Here is a 16,790-nt window from a genome sequence, read left to right as displayed (position 1 = left end):
TTAGCCCTAAGAAAGGCCATCAACTCCGCAGGTTAGCCTCCAAACAAAGCAACCTGATGATGAAGCGTTTTATGGTGCAAAATGCACCAAACTAGGTTACACATCACATTCTTTTAGTATGACATGTGACCTGAGAGACACGTGTTGTATTGGAACTTGTGTAACAGGCCAGTGCTAGAAATAAAACTGTGTAATCAATCGAACAAGATGAGAGGATGATCTCCCGGCGAAAGAACAGGCTGAAAGGGCACAAAATATCTAAACGAATCTCGCAAAAACGATGGCACCATTTTTACTCGGCACCAGAACCAAGCCATGGAATGGGTGGGATGGACACAACATCTGAGCAGTGTGCAGAGCGCGGCGGAAGCAAAGCAGCCCGTGCAGCGCACCTGTCGGCAGAGCAGGTTGTAGTTGCAGTGGTGGAAGTTTGCCCTGCCCGTGGCCAGCCGGTCGGCGCCCGACAGCACCAGGTCTGCGGCCACAGAGCCGTCATTGTCCAGCGAGTGGTAGAAGAAGACCAGGGCGTGCGGCCCGGCCCTGGGCACTCGCAGGTCCAGCCGCAGGGACCCGTGGTCTTCGTCCAGGTGAGCCATGGGCCCGCTGTGCAGCTCCTGGGGACGACCGCCACAATGATGGGGATCACGGGTCTTATGACGCAAAAAAGAACTGCTTTGTAGGCTATACTGTGTCCAAACTAGGTTATATTGCTGCGAACGGAACAGTGATGGAAGCATACACAGCTACAACACGGGATAACTGCGTATGTATATACATTTATATGCATATTTATAAAAAGCCAAAAGGAAAGCATTGTTATCATTTTGATATAAGAAGCTAAGGATGTGTTCTCTTTTTCGTTAAATTTTTGTGCTCCATATAGCGTGCAAGAGCAGACGCTGACAGATGCTTATATACCGTTCCGATGTTTACAAAATCACAGCCAGCATGCTATCTTTTCCGCCGAGCACACGCTTATTCATTGATTCGGAAAGCGAGCAAAGCACCCACCATGCGCACGAATATTGAGCACTGCACCGGCTTTAAGCCCTTTGTTTACAAACTACTCGGCTATTGAACACCACACAGCTCAGCTCGCGATCTTCATGGCCTAGCATGCGCATGTTCGTTGCAACAGAAAGCGAGTAATGCATGCATAAGTACGAACATTGAAAACTGTACCGGTCAAAAGTCCTTCTCTGCCTACGATTGCAATTTGTACATGATCAAACGATAGTCATCATTTATCCACGTCTAAAGAATGGATTGCACGAAGCGAAGTTTAACAGCGAAATTCTCGCTGCTAAACTCCATCGCAACGCACTGCCTCCTATTTGTTGTCACCAGACGAGCCCGGTACATGCAATCAAGGTGCCGGTTGTGCTGGCGACTCCATAACTTGTGACAGTACAGAGGTTGTCTGCAAATGAAGACAACCAGCGTATACAACCAATGCACAACGCAATCGACAAATGTGGCGTTCACGTTAAATAGGTGCATTCAAATGGTTGAAACGTGGTTCTAACTTTGGAGCCAGTTCTACATCACTGGCTCATGTTCCGCGAACAATATCTACAGCTCGCCTAAATCGACGGTCAACAACTTGTGTCCCAAGCCAACCCTGAGCTGCATACCCAACTGGGAGCAGGTCGTTTGTTCCGGAAAAGTTTAGCACCATCTAGAAGGAAGAGACTACAAATAAATTGCCGGTGAATCCCTCTTAAGAAAGCACTGTTTTAGTACGAACTTCAATGCAAATTCAGCCCGCAGCGGTACTATAAAATTATATCATGGCTCAAATACTGGTCTAAAAAATGAAAAAAGTGGTAGATCACAAAAAAAAATAGCTGCATTTTTAAAATAGTAATTTCCAAAACTATGATATTTTAGGGAGTTTTTAGTGCCAAAGACCCATGTCTTCCCTTAAAGGGTAACTCGAATTAGTTGTCGAACTAAAATAAGTGACTGGTATCGATTCACGGAGACTAAATACGAGCACTGCCAAAATATTACGCTAATGAGAAAGTGCGATCCACTCTAAAACCGATATTAAAGATGTTACCACCAGCTTATCCTCGGGCATTCGGCGAGTTGGCGTCGGGGCCCAAGAAACCTTGGGCCCCGTCGTCACGTCCGCACTCAAGCAGGTTACTTGTTCGTATTGCCACTTCCCTTACCATGCTTTTCTGCTTTGTTTTCAGCTGTCCCAGCGTAAGATTTCTGCTCGTTATGTTACGCTTTAGTGGTTGTTGATTGTAAGTGCTCCTCAGCGACCGTGCACAAAGATTCTCGACTCCCTGCTCGCTCAATCGGGTCGTGCTGCCGAAGTGCGAGGAGCCCAAGGGACTGGCATCGTTGCACAATGCCGAGCACTCCTTGCCAAGCTGTGGGTTGTGCAAACAACCTGCTGCGCAACCCAAGCTTGTGTTTTCACCGGTTCCTCAAAAACTCAGAGTTGAGGAGGGTGTGGGTCGACGCCGTTTGTCGAATCGATTCTGGAGGACCGTGGACACCGAAACCTTCACTGGCGGCCATAATCGAGTTCGTTCCTGTGTTTGTGCCTGGAATCAAACTTTAGTATTCAAAGAGGGAAGGAAATTACGGCAGCCGTACACCTATGCGCTAGATACCCTGGTTTCTTGTCCCCGCGTAGTGACTTCAAAATTCCTCTTCCGGGTGGTTAACCCGTCGAGAGCGATACCCACCTTGATCAGCAAACCGGCCCAGGGCCGGTAGATACATTGAGGTCTACCTACTATCTACCTACTATTGACGCCTACCTACATTGTAAGCGTCATTTGAAGTGCTGCCACACGGTTCTCAGACAAAGCACACGAGTTGGAGATATCCACAAGAAAGCTTTTCAAGCCACGGCCCGAGCCGAGCTCTCGTACCTCCAGGACGTCCGCGTCGTCGAGAATTTGCACGGGGGCACCCTGTCCGTCCGCTCCCTGGGCGGCGGCCACCGGCACGGCCGTGTCCGGCAGGGCCGGGTAGCGCAGTTGGCGGCAAGGGCCCGCCATGTTGCCCCCCCGCAGGCACGGGTGGCGCACCCGCTCCTGCAGCAGCGTCGCCTCGTAGAAGGCCTCGGGCAGCAGCACCATGTAGTCCTGGGAATGCGGGGCCACACTCACTCCCACGTTCCGGGGGGCCGACCCAGCGAATCAAATCAAAGTTTTACGTGCCAAACCAATGAAGGGCATTCGGTACGCCTAAGCGTACTAAATAACCGAGGATCGAGTTCAACTGCCCGGGGACCTTTTTACACGCAACCGAAATGTTGGCTCCCAGCAATAAGCCTCCATCAAATTGCAGGGACCTCGGCCGAGATTCGGACCTGCCACTTGGGGATCCGTAGGCCGGTGCTTTGCCTCAAGACCACCAAGGCGGCAGGCCGACGCGCAGCCTTCCTCCCCGTGGGTATGGTGGCAGAACGTGTCTCCGACTGGTGTAATTACTGCATCCTCACACGTCCTCTCTCAATTTCTGACTGAGGACATCGCAGAAGTGGCGCGCCATCGCCTGCCGTGACCCCCGGCGGCGTCGCAGCCGTGGAGTTCTACAGCAGGTCGCACACGAGCTTGACAATCCACAGACGCTTGAGCAGCCAGGAGTTGGCATGCCACGACGACGACGCCACCCTCGCTCGCTTGCCTCTTTTTGCAAAACTTCTACGACCAACTGCCAGGATTGCAACGTCCGACAACGTGACATGCCAGCTCCCGCGACATACTCTGTAGCCACTTCGGGACCACTTCACTGCGTGGGAGGGACAGGATGCTAAGTACACCGGCCAAAGACGCGTCCCGGGCAGGCAGGGACCACGCATCCGCTACGTACCAGGAAGACGGGCCGGGGGGCCTTGATGGAAAGGGTCCATCGGCCGGGGTTCAGCACGAAGGGGAGGGCAGTGACCCCGTCCTGCCCCACCACCCCCTGGAAGCGGGGCTCTCGGCTCGGGGGCAGCACCAGCACCTACTCGTGCGGCGATGTCGTGGCGGCGCTCTCAAGACGGCAAAAACGCCCGTGTCGTCGTGTTTGTTTACTTCGACTACAGTGGTGATTTCTAAGCATTTGTGTCCTCGAACATCGCCCGGATTTCTTATTTGGCGCAATTCATGCGTGTGCTCAAGTTCAAGGTATTACTGGCGCGTAGCGTATGAAGGATACGAATTTTCACGCGTTTTCATCTCCGGAGAAAAGTGATTAGGGTTAGCAATCCTGAACGCTCGCAACGTCCGTCCGCAACCCGCGACGCCATTAAAAGGCTGCGCCAGGCAAAAGCCGCTAATTTCTTTTAAAATGTGTGACGCACTTGAGACATAACTGTACTAGTCTATTGAAATAAAGACTTTCCTCAAACTAAGCTTATTTTTTCATCTAACATAAAATAAATTCTTTTACAAAGGTAAGTTGTCTCATGGCATGTATTTTGGCCTGAAAAATTGATGTTTTGGTTATAGTGCGGTACCGCTTATAGTGCGGATTTTCGCGACTCCCCAGACATACGTTATATGCGGTCTACACTGTATACCTATAGGGAGTATTCACTGGACGCCACATTTGTGGGTGCTGTTTAGAGCGCATGCTCCGAACGAGCTCACATCAATAGGCTGCTAAGACCGGCACTCTTCATGGGCCGGAATGCACGTTGCAAAAGGACTGTGGAAGCTCGCAATCAGCACGCGCTCAGCAGTCGCGCACACAGCTATGGCCGCCAGTGAATACTCCCTATATGCTCAATAAATGATAGCATTAGGATTAGTCCCTGCATTATACTGTCAAGAATTGTGTCTTTGTATACTGATGTAGATGCCCTCTAAGCAGTGCGAATAGGGCAAGGTGGAAAACGATCTTAGTCTTGGGCAGGGTGTAAGATAGACAGGTGGGGAAACGGCCCATAGAAGCCTACCGCAGCGCCGTGACCGGATTGTGTACTTGTCTGCTTGCGGGTACCCCCGATTTGCGACAGATGGTGCTGCGGCGAGAGGAAAAAAAGTCGGAATCGGATTTGCGTGCAACTCTACGGGAGAGTGCGCAAAATAAACCGAGAGCACGACAGTCCCCCATTGAAAATCCACGAGAAACCATCTCCGTCAGTTTAGCTGGTCGCCACCGGTCGCCCACCCGGAGTGAGAGTTTGCGGTGCTCCACATAGATGGCGCCACAGAAAAAGAGAAAACCGAGGGGGACACAATCCGGTCGCTCATCTGACTCTCGTTTCCCCACCTGTCTACCTTACACCCTGGTCTTGGGCCCGTTCCATTTCAAGTATAGAGTAAGACTCAGTCAGACCCAACAAGCAAATGGACAGTTTCCTAGTTCTCAGAGATTCAAATACGGTACCAACTTCAGTGCTAAAGTTTGGTGATTTGCGCATACCTGCGAGAGAAAACTGTGCTAAAGGATCGGGGTAATGCCCACATTAAGATGAACACCGCTGTTGAGAGCTCCCAGGTGCTGGTCCCGTCCCAGGTGAAAACCATGCAGTCCACTTTCAGCTGGATTAGGCAACCAGTCTTAGCTGGATCCATTCAGATTGTCTGATTTTCAGCTGGAGGCATCTGAGACCACACATGTCAGGCGACATAATAACAAGACATTGCATGTCGTGTTGCGTGGTGCTCCAAACAACGTCGTCATGCGAAGCGTCATGTGATGCAACACACCATATCATGTGATGCTGATGAATCACTGCAATGTCACTCTTGCTATAATTATATATTAACAGTTCACCCGCAGCTGCATTATGAAACTGGTCCCAGCCGGATCCAGCTAAGACCAGTTCCATAATCCAGCACATTTTTGTGTCTTTTCTTATACAGACTCTCCCGTAACAGATTGTAAGGTTATATGGTATAACAGTGCTGTCTCGTCCATAGGGACGCCTCCGTTCCCCAAAACATTGCGAGTTGTTCATTATAACGAGACAAAAAAATGTGTATTTACCCAATTCATCCTAGAAAACCTTGCCTATATAAAGGGGGCATCCATTTTAATGGGGTTCGTATTAACGACACATGACTGTACAACGTACAGTGCAATCCACTTATAACGATAATTAAAAAACCTGAAAATTCAATCGTTTTAAAAGGTTAGCACTGTATCTGAACTAGAAACCCTAGAAACTGATCATTATAAGCAGTACATTGTTTTATGTGGTATCGGTATAAGTGGATTGCACTGTAGCGAGTAGAGTATTTTTGTCTCTCACCTGAATGTTGGAGAAGATGGCATAGCCCTTCCAGGAGAAGCCCGGGAAGAGGCCGCTGTCGAAGTCAAAGCGGGCGTTGACCCCGCTGGGGGTGTGTCCGTCCTCCACCTCGTACTTGTGCTGGTGCAGCGTGGGGAAGAAGTGCGCCTGCAGGGGCTCCGAGCAACGGCGCCCCGTGATGCGGGGCCGGCACTGGCACTGCCCGCTCCGGGCGTCGCACGAGCTGCCCACCGCTCCGCCCACGTCGCACTGGCAGTCTGCGCAACACAAAAGGAGCGGCACAGTGTTGCCAAACTATTACTTATGCCTATGCTTAAACGACAACTACGCTTCAGTTTTGAAAAAACAATGCAGTCCTCTTCAGTATTCTCTACGAAGGCCACACGTAAAATATTACGACCAAGTTCTCTCTAAATGTTTCTTAAACGGTCTGGCTGACTTTGGAAAGTGCCAAGTTGCCAAAATTGGGCGACTCTAACGGGCGTATTGAGGCACTGTTGACAGCGCAGTCGTAGCCGACATTGAGTTAAACGTCATCAATATTGCAATACTTTGTTTAAGCTGAAGTCTTGGCAGGCTTTCAGCGTTCCTGCCAAGCACGCACGCTCAAGCAGTGCAAGTACCGTTCGGGGCCACATGCTCAAGCTTGTAGCGTCGGCTGCATCAGGACTTAAGCTGAAACGAAGTCTACTTTTTGTTTGTTTTTACTTCCCCCGGCAAGCGTAATGGGGGACGTCACCAGCGTCTCTGCTCGGTGCTCGGCGGTATCCACGTGATTGGCTAAACACGCCTGCGCAGCCCGCTTCTCAGCCTTGGGAGAGCCGTCCAGCCTGCTGTTACCGCCGTCTGACACGTCTCAACCGTCGTCATCATCGCCTCGCCAGCCGCAATCATTGACTCTCGCGAGTTTTGTACACACTACGTGCACAGACTGATGCCGCAGTTATGCAGACCTTGTAAGATATCGTAGACACCAAAACGTGGTGAAGACTGCAGTGCAGAAGACACTTGCACCTTGCACACACCCGTCCTAAGTTACTTACCCTGATCCCGCCCATTGTTGCGTAGAAGATTATGTGACCGCACGTACCACGCAATAGCTATATTTTGGGCGGCCGGAAGCCAATGTTGCCTGACGGAGCCAAAGTTTTGGTTTCAGTGTCTGCTCATGTTTAAAGTAAGATTTCACAAAATATATCCCATTTCTTGAGAAGCAAATGATGTAGTGGCTTTTATTGGTGCTTTTAAATGTGAAATCACTCATAATTTTGAAATTTCCTGAATTGAGTGGAGCTGCCCTCTAACACAAATTGCCACCAAATTCACAAAAATAAAATACAGCGAACAAGTCAACTAAAATGCCTCCTACCACATATGAAAGGAGGTGCAAAAAACAGTGAGGATAAATAATTGTGTACAGCCAACTTTTCCCCAGCAGACAGCATCCTTTATGGTGGCTAGCACCTAACATCACAAAAGGTTAAAAAAAAAAAGAGAGATTAAAGGATTTAAAGATCTAGCACAAACCACACATGGAAGTGTGGTTTCTGCAGCACATTCTGTGAACACAGGTTTTTGTCAGCATGATTAGGCGTGTACATTTGTTTCAGAGGCCAAGTTCAGCTTTGTAAAGAACTGGTGGATCTCTGGCAGTCGCAGGAAAAACAAGGCAGTCATTGCTACAACTAGCAGACAATGCTCCTTTTGCACACCCATTAGTATATCCTCTGGGCAGAGCTTTGTTCTTTGACATATCACTTTCCTTTAGCCCCCGTCTCCCTGAAGCTTTTTGTGCTCAAATAATGCTGCTGCAATCTGGTGTCCTGTTTAGACCACCCTCACAGCTAACCTGGAGTCACTTCAAAATTGCAGTGCTCATATTATAATAACCAACTATCATCAAACACCCAGTGTTTCATTCATGAAAATTAACCTCTCTTTACCTCTTCTTTTATTGTGCCATAGGTTTCTATGTCTTCTCTACAAAATATATCATACTAATCCTCTCCTAAAAGAAACACTCTTCCTCGACCATCAGTTCAAAGTTGGCATTCCTCACTGTCAGGCCTCAGCCTATAACGATTCCTTCCAACCTAGAACATCATCAGAGTGGAACCACCTGCCTGCATCTATAATATCAATACCATCGTTAGATTTGTTTAAAACTACCATTAATAATAACTTTTGAAATCCCGTAACCGCGTTCAACTCATATGTATGTCTTTTTACTGTGTTCAGTTGCCCACTACCTTCTGTAATGCCCTTTCGGCCCCGAGGGTATTGCAATAAATAAATAAACAAGTAATAAAAAGTTCGCGAGCAAATACCTGCACAGTCAGTGAAATAGAGAGAGGATAACTACAAAAGAAAGTACAGTATGAGACAAGCAGTGAGGAAAAGAAGGTTGCCGTCCGGTCAGCGACCGAAAGCACCCCACTGCCCTGGATGCCCATCTACAGAAGACGGGAGTAAAATGCCAAGGCCCAGAGGCCAAGACCCACCCTGGCAGCCGAGCAGGTCCTGGTCCTGGAGGTGGAAGGTCCCGTCGAGGCACTCTGTGCACTGGTGCTGGCCCACGTTGGGCTTGCACAGGCACTGGCCGCTCTGGCCGTCGCACACCCGCAGCCCCCCCAGGGTGCCCGGGGAGTGGCACTCGCAGTCTGCGCAAGGGGAGGGAACGGCGGCGTTAGCAAACCACCTCGAGCGCTCCAATTTTGAGGCATTGTACCTTAAAGCGTGGGTTCTCAAACAGGGTTCCCCAGAGCACCCTTAAGGGTTCCAGAAGCAGCCTCAAGGGTTCCTTGGAGCACCCCCAAGGGTTCTCCAGAGCACTCTCGAGGGTTCCCAAGAGCACCCTTAAGAGTTCCTTGGGGCACCCCCAAGGGTTCTCCAGAGCACTCTCGAGGGTTCCCAAGAGCACCCTTAAGAGTTCCTTGGAGCACCCCCAAGGGTTCTCCAGAGCACTCTCGAGGGTTCTCAAGAGCACCCTTAAGAGTTCCTTGGCGCACCCCCAAGGGTTCTCCAGAGCACCCTCGAGGGTTCCCCAGAGCACTCTCAAGCTCCCCAATTTCCTCGACCGCACTTGTCCCAAAGTAAAGTGCCTTTCCAGATTAAGTAGGCAGATTTGAGCCATTGATTGATGCTTAGCTATGAGCCAAGCACTATCTAGTAAGTGCATGATTGTTTAGAAGGCCTGTGGGCTTTTGTGCTGCTTTATTGCATAAGGAGGGGTTCCTTGGTCTTCAGTCGAGCCAGATAAAGGTTCCTCAAGGTCAGAAAGTTTTGAGAACTTGTGCTTCACTTTGTCCCCATTCTTCTAGTGCAGTCTCTAACAAAAGGCAAGATTAACTTTAAGAGCATGGGGGTGCTGCACAGATTTTGGATGGTTTCATAATGTTGCCAAGAAAACCACAACCTGACCAAGTGCATCTCCTCCCCTCAAATGCGAGCAAGCAGAATTGGGTTCTTTATGCTTTTCTTTAACCGATACCCGACACCGTAAGGCTTGAATAACAGGCTTAGGTTGAGCTAATTGGTACTTGTCAATACAAGGAAGTCAGCTTGAACATTAGACAAACACAGAGAGGTCTGTATGTTTGTTTTCTCTCTTTGCATTTGTCTAATGTTCAGGCTGACCTCCTTGCATTGACCCTAAGGAACGTCATGACAGGTGGTCCTGGTGCCTCAACCATTCTTTACCGATTTCTGACAGCGGAAGTTACAAACACTGTTTTCCTCTTTTGTCTAAAAAACAAAATGATGCTGTTTTAGACAAAAGAAAAAGCCAGGCACATGAGTGCACAGAGTTTGCACTGCCTCCACCAGATGCCATCACTCATGACGCCAAATTTAGGCAGTGGTGGCAGTATTGAAAAGTCATTTTTGAGAACAAGACAAAGGAAGGAAGGACGAGTTCTTTTTCAGAGATCAATAAAGATAAGAATGGCTAAGTGGACAATTCCACGTGCAGATTCAAAGACGCTAACATTAATGAGACATGCCTTCAGCGGAATGGCGAGTTGCTGCCATTTGAACCGAATTCTCGAAACCCAATATGGCGACTGCACTGTCAACCGCAACAAAACACAAACAAAACAATTGTCGGCAAAGGGAGGAGAGATGCGACACTCCAAAAACTATGGCGGCAGAAAGCTCCTGGACGCGACATGAGGCCACGAGAGGTGACGCCAGAAGTGTGGAGGGATATGCCCTCAACGATGACCAAAACCAAGAGACGCCGTTGTACGAAAAGGAGAAATGACTTGGCGCCAACAGCTGTTCTGGTCACCGCCGGGGCCCCGAAGGGGACCAAGCGTGGTGTCATGTCGCCTCCAGAAGCTTTTGACCTCGACGCCAAAAGTGTATACGGTGTCTCTATGCCAGACTACACCCGAGCCTCACCCTCGCAACCCTGCGGGTCGCTCGGCTTGAGGTTCCAGTAGAGCGGGCGGCACTGGTCGCAGATGCGTCCCGTGACGCGCTCCTTGCACTCGCACAGCTCCCCGCTCGTCAGGCTGCCGCAGCCGCCAAACGTCGCCAGAATCCCCGCCGGGTTGCAGTTGCAGCCTGCGGGAAGCCACGCCCCCTTCCCCTTGAGACACCCTCGCAGACAACAAGCTTAGTAATTCTCAAAAACATCCGTGGGATGCCTTACAGATTGAAGGGGCAAAAACATTTACAAACTGTTACGTAAAATAGCTTAATGTACACTGCAAGATACTGTTAGAGAAAACAAAGAATTGGCAGTTTTTCTTGTCTTTTAGAATCGAAAGAGCATGATACAAATTACTAGTGTGGTGGAAAGGACTCGTCTGGGGCCCTCACCTAACGGCAAAATATAGTGGCCGCCGGTACGTGATTGAAGTGAAAAGCAAAAAAAAGTGCCGATGGTGTATTCGCACTAACAGTGTCGCACAGTGTACACGCTATGTTCATACAAAACTGAGCTAGTAAGGCAGAAAAAGTACACAATGAAAAATTCAAGATTCGGCTTTGAAGTTTGTATTGGGAAGCTCGCAATGGGTGACTAGGTACGACAGAGTGTGAACGTAAGCCCAAATGGCAATATTTAGGTTTTTCGTCTTAAATTTGCTCAAAATATTTATCGCTGAAACACTGGTCTTGACAAGCAGAGATATATAAAAGCTCTTTCAACATTACAGATAAAAATGACTGCCGTAAAAATCAGATTCCTTTAAGAAAAGACGTACCACAACACCTCTTTTTTATGTAGAGACAGCGCGTGGTCCGAACTCCATTCTGTCATTCACTCTCACCATCACAACGAATAATGCGTTTTTTGTGTATTTTTGTTGAATATGTCAATATAAAGATAACAAACAAGAGCTAGAGAACTACAAAAACTGCATTTTCGAAAACCTTAGCTCGTGGAATTAACAAAAAAGTGTTAATGTCAATTACAGTGATGCCAATAAGCAAGTTCAAGTCAGTCATGATACATAGCAAGAATGTGAAAACCTTATGCCAATTTGTCCGTTATAGTAATGGACTGAGTTTGAGCACATGATATTGTCACGGATGAAAAAGGATAGACAAGCGTCAAACCGAAAATAAAGGATTTATCCGCAAACTTGCGCCAGAAGTAAAATAAAACAAAAAAAAAGATCGCCGAAAAAGCAGAAGCGAGCATCGAGGTGTCGGCGTGACAGCTGGCTGGAGCGAGAGGGAGTCGGCAAGGCCGTGCTGGGCCCCTTATCTATTACCCTCGGGATCTCAAACATCCGGCCTAGAATGTTCGAGCGTTTTAACATTGGGGGTAAAAGTAAACACAAATCATTACAAGTATGAATAGGGTTCCGCGTTTACGGTTTTTATTTTTTCAAAATTCGGCATACTTTTTTCGGTGTCTATTTTAAAATTTAATTTTCGTTTTTTTTCGGTGAATATGAAAGTTTACCTTTTTTTTTCAATGAATATGAAAAAAAACACCATCGGACACCGGATCAGATGATCCTTGTAGCTGTGATACTTGTGATCACTCAAAGAATAACGGCACATATACATAATTGGTCTTCGCTACAACTTCCGTCAGGATACACCTCAAAATCGCGAAATTTGCGGGCATAACCTTCCGCGCGCTTCTTTCTCCTTCCCATTCTGACGACGTGACCGTCTGAGGTGATGACCGTACAGTGACCAGCGGAATGGCAAAACAAATCCATTTTATTTATGTTCTCAACCACAGGGAAGTTTGAGAGAGGGTGTTAAGAAAGGTATTAACGGCTTTCCTGGATGTCCCCTGAAGTGCATGAAGCGATAAAACATTATACTAGCCCACATCCAAACATTTTTTGGGGGACCGAGACTTTGACACACTAAGCCCGATCACAGAAAGGACACAGATGTCCCGTGAAGGCCAATCCAAGACCTCTTTTGTTGAATATTGAACCTTGGAAGAGGGCAATCTAGAAGACATCACACAAGGTTGAACCCTGCAATGCCCTCTCCCCCCCACCCCTCCCCCCATCCACCTTGACGCGGCCCTAAAAAAACTGACCTTTTCCGGTTAAAACCGAATTTCAGAAAATGGATTCGGCGTACTTTTATCGTTTTTTATCGGTTTTAACCGAAAACTCCAAACCCTAGGTATGAAGTAGCGTTCCCCCTCAGCCATGTACACGGCTATATCAGACCAATGAGACACATAAAAAGATGACAACAAACAGAGGCAAAGCAGATTATGATGCTACGAGAGAAGCACAACCGAGACAATTTTCTATGTGTTGACAGTGTGGATACCTTCGCAGAGGGGATAGTTGTAGAAGCCCTTCTTGCAGCGGTCGCACTTCTCTCCGTCGAAGCTGGGCTTGCAGAAGCAGGTGCCGTCGCTCCCACACGACAGTCCCACGGATCCGTACGAGTCGCAGCCACAGGCTGCAGGGGACACACTGAGGGTCATTCACTCCAGGGCGCAGCAGTTCTCACGAGATTTGAAGCATCAGAGGACCTTCGTGCCAACTTCTCACTAGTGTGAGCTCAGACGGTGCAGAAATGTTGAAGGACAAAATTGCCTAAACCAAAAATTAGGAAGTCAAGATTAAAATTACATGAGACTGTGCGACACAAGAAAAGGAATGTCTCAAACTTAGCTACTGCGTTTATTTCCTCCAATTCCTATACAGCCACGAATCTAGCACTTGATAACCGACCTCACAGCACCATTCTTTGTTACAGAGTGAAAGATGGGAAACCTTTAGGTTTCCCATCTTTCACCACAGTCCCGGGTAATTTTCAACACAACCAACATCCACCAGCTCACTTGCACACTCACTGTATTTTTGAAAAGAAAGCCACTTTTCTTCATTTACGTAATCAATCACAAATTGCAAAACCGCAAGTTATTACACATTCAATCTTCAGGCTGAGCAATCTGGTCTGTTCACAATGTCCCGCATAATGCTGAATATGTCCCGCATAATGCTGAATAAAGACCAGTGCTGCAAAACACCGGTTCAACCATCCAGGCAATTTTTCACGTACGGGGCCTGGCACAGATGATCAAGTTTTAGCAAACAAGCAACATTTTCGCAAGCGTCACATTTAAACTGAACTACGTAGCGTTGCCAGTGATGGAAGTGCCATTTGACCTTTTGGAGCAGGCCTTGTAGCAGGCAAAATGTTGTTTTGGAGCAGGTAGTGGCCCTTTTGGAGCAGGGTCCGGCATATGTTGGCATATTACTTGAAATTGAAATAATGCTGCTGTGCTATTAAAGCCCATCCCTGTTGGAACACAGCGTCTGTCGCCTTTTTAAGACAGGATATATCAAATTCAACAAAGTAAACAGAAAAAACCTTTTTTTTTAAAATAAAGTTTATCTGCTCATCAGATAAAAAAAATACAATTAAATATGTCACACTGAGTTCTGATGGTACAGGATATTTAGTTTTATTACCCTGCACTTCTTTAAAGGTATCTGCAGCAGCATCTAACGACCCTTACTGTTGTGGAATGTTTTAGTTCAGATTATAGTTATCTTTCGGGCAGCAGCTTCAAATATTGCGGTATCTGATATTCGCTTCAAAAATTACGATTCATTTTCGATGTGCTGGCGAAGTCACGATCGGATCATGGCGAGTTAACCCGTTGAGTGCGCTCCTTGGCATGCACCGACGCGGTGCAGAGAAGCGACACCTGCGGAGCAGACACCGCAGTCGCGCAGTGCTTTGTGCTCTGAAAAGGACGGTAAGGCTTTACCAGCACTACATCCAGAGTTTGGTGCAACTCAACTAGACTTCGTTTCAGCTTCAGTGCGAGCGCATCTGAAGCTGCAAGCACGCGCATGAAGCTTGTAACGGTGCCCACACTGCACGAGCCTGTGCGCGACTTAGGAATGCACAGCATTGGGCTCGCGCTAGCTTTGACTTCGCTTGCAGCTAGCGCTCGGGAACAGGGCGGGCCAACATTGAAAACATTCACAAGCTCGGCCTTTTTTCTTTTTTTTTTAAATAGGCAGCTCAGTGAGATGGTTCTTCGCTTAGCCTCTGCGGCTTTGGTCTCAGATGTTGCTGACGTTCCTTTCAATGATGATGATAATGCGCCCTCGCAGTTTCGGTTTGCGTAACAGTTGCGGCGCGGAAAATACCGTGGTACCGACACGCGCTCTGATAAGACTTCAGTTTCTATTTTTTATTGCTACATCTCATCTCGGCGCAGGCATGGCGCAATTCTTCGGTAAAATAACAATTTGGCGCTACATGTAGCAGGATTGCGTCCTTGGCGCAAATTGGCGCAATTGGCGCAGCACTTCCATCACTGCGTTGCAGTAGATTATTTCAGTGGAGCTCAAAGTTGTCTTTCCAGTGTGATATAACACCCTAAAAACAAAATCTTACGGGGGCTGACAAAAGAATATAGTTTTTATGCATCAAAGGGCTAAAACATTCGTGAAAGGTTGGCATAGCCTGTCAAACCCACCTATCCTTGGAATGGCACCTATACGAAAGTTTTCAATTAGTTCTTAGGCACCGCTTTTCACCTTTATGCTTTTCCAGCGAGACAGCTCGAAAGATATCTAAATTGTGCCAAAGATGATCAAATGCTTTACGTAGAAGGTGAAGAAAATCCGGGGTCTTAAGCTCTTGGCTGGAGAAGTTTGTCCGTAATATTTAGAGCGAGAAGACTGAAGACCTCAATTTTCACAAAATTTGAATGTGAATGCAAAGCCGACAAAGAATGATTTGCAAAGTCCATTTCAAGCCCCCCCTACACCCTTATATGTATCGCAGAGAAGCACTCACGGTTGCAGTCTGGGTAGCTGTAGTAGCCCGGGGCACACTGGTCGCATCGCAGGCCCGTGAAGCTGGCCAGGCAGTGGCACTTGCCCGCGTTGTCGCACGAATTGCCCAGGGAGCCCTTGCTGTCGCATTCACAGGCTGCACAAATAAAGCACGGACCACTGCTGGCACTCTCTCCCGTGGCCTTGCTACAGTGTGACCACCGTCGACACGAGCAAGCAAAATCTGTGCACTGCGCTACCCTGCGCTGCTCACAACACTGCGAGGCACCACAGTCTTCTCGGCCCAAACATTGCCTCTGGAACAAACTGTTAAGGCAGCAAGTTGCTGGTAGGAATAGCAAAAAAAAATTGCCAATGACCTTTAGCTTTAAATTACTATAATCGGGGTTCCGTGTTTCCAAAGTTTATTTTTCTAAAATTATGAGGGTGTTTTTCGGAGTTTACTTTTTGCCAAAAAGTCCGAGTTTATCGGAGTTTATTTTTGTTAGATCTCCAATTCTCCAAAATTTGGAGTTTAATTTTATTATGTTTCTTTTATTTTTAAACATAAAAATAAAAATAAATAATATAGGGGTCTATACTTGTGCTAGGTTCAAGAGAATGCACTTGTATCAAATAATATTTCTTTCGATGGATTTGGCATTGGCACCCTAGCTATTGGCAATACTAACCTGCCCCAAGACAAAGCGTGCAAACAATGTTGCCTTAATAAACGTCGATACCTTATAATTATTAAATTCTTCGAGGTAGTCACTGGAAAGCTTGTTTTCATTCCACCGTATTCCATCACCTTACCCGTGGCTGTGCGGGGTGGAGTGATAAAGGGTGTAAATATAGATGCTTCAACTGCCTTTCAGCTTCCCATGAAATCTCTATGGTTCGTAGATTTCACTCCTACAAAAACACAACCCTCCTTCCTCTAAGAAGCCCAGATAATATGGTCCAAACTGGAAACCGGAAGTGACTTTTGTCGTGACTTGGGAGCACAATGATCCATTGTTATGAATGAGCCTTTGGCTGAGATGAACGGTGCAACAACTTTTGTCAATATTCCTAGATTTGAAAGAAAACCGAGATGGCATTTTCTCAGCAGCATTGAACCTGTGCACTGATCAAACTTAATTGTAGGATACTTTTTTTCTTTACATTGGGACACTGAAATTTTGAGTTTATCAAATATAAATCCGAAGTGACGAAAACTTCGCTGGCGGTTGCTTCTCCGAGCTTTTCGGATTTATCTGAAAACACGGAAACCTACCTAAAATGCGTGAAATTCAGTATTTAGGAGAGACTGTTTCAATTGTTTGGGAGAGATTGAA

General features: G+C 47.4%; 1 protein-coding gene across 1 annotated transcript in view; it reads right to left on the bottom strand.

The window, feature by feature from the left end:
* Window positions 1–16,790, bottom strand: part of LOC120847120 (laminin subunit alpha) — a gene marked incomplete at its 5' end in the record, with an annotated part of 76,262 nt that overhangs the window by 44,330 nt on the left and 15,142 nt on the right. Inside the window, 9 exons of the mRNA XM_042287728.1 lie at window positions 46–53; window positions 234–614; window positions 2,895–3,110; window positions 3,841–3,975; window positions 6,215–6,471; window positions 8,716–8,874; window positions 10,616–10,780; window positions 12,974–13,108; window positions 15,473–15,607. Of these exons, the coding sequence (XP_042143662.1) occupies window positions 46–53; window positions 234–614; window positions 2,895–3,110; window positions 3,841–3,975; window positions 6,215–6,471; window positions 8,716–8,874; window positions 10,616–10,780; window positions 12,974–13,108; window positions 15,473–15,607 (1,591 nt within the window). The remainder of the gene's footprint in view (window positions 1–45; window positions 54–233; window positions 615–2,894; window positions 3,111–3,840; window positions 3,976–6,214; window positions 6,472–8,715; window positions 8,875–10,615; window positions 10,781–12,973; window positions 13,109–15,472; window positions 15,608–16,790) is intronic.

This window comes from Ixodes scapularis, unplaced genomic scaffold, assembly GCF_016920785.2.
Source record: "Ixodes scapularis isolate PalLabHiFi unplaced genomic scaffold, ASM1692078v2 ptg000247l_1___fragment_3__unscaffolded, whole genome shotgun sequence".
Taxonomy (NCBI): domain Eukaryota; kingdom Metazoa; phylum Arthropoda; class Arachnida; order Ixodida; family Ixodidae; genus Ixodes; species Ixodes scapularis.
Note: the sequence above shows the minus strand (reverse complement) of the source record. Positions and strands in the feature narration are given on the sequence as shown.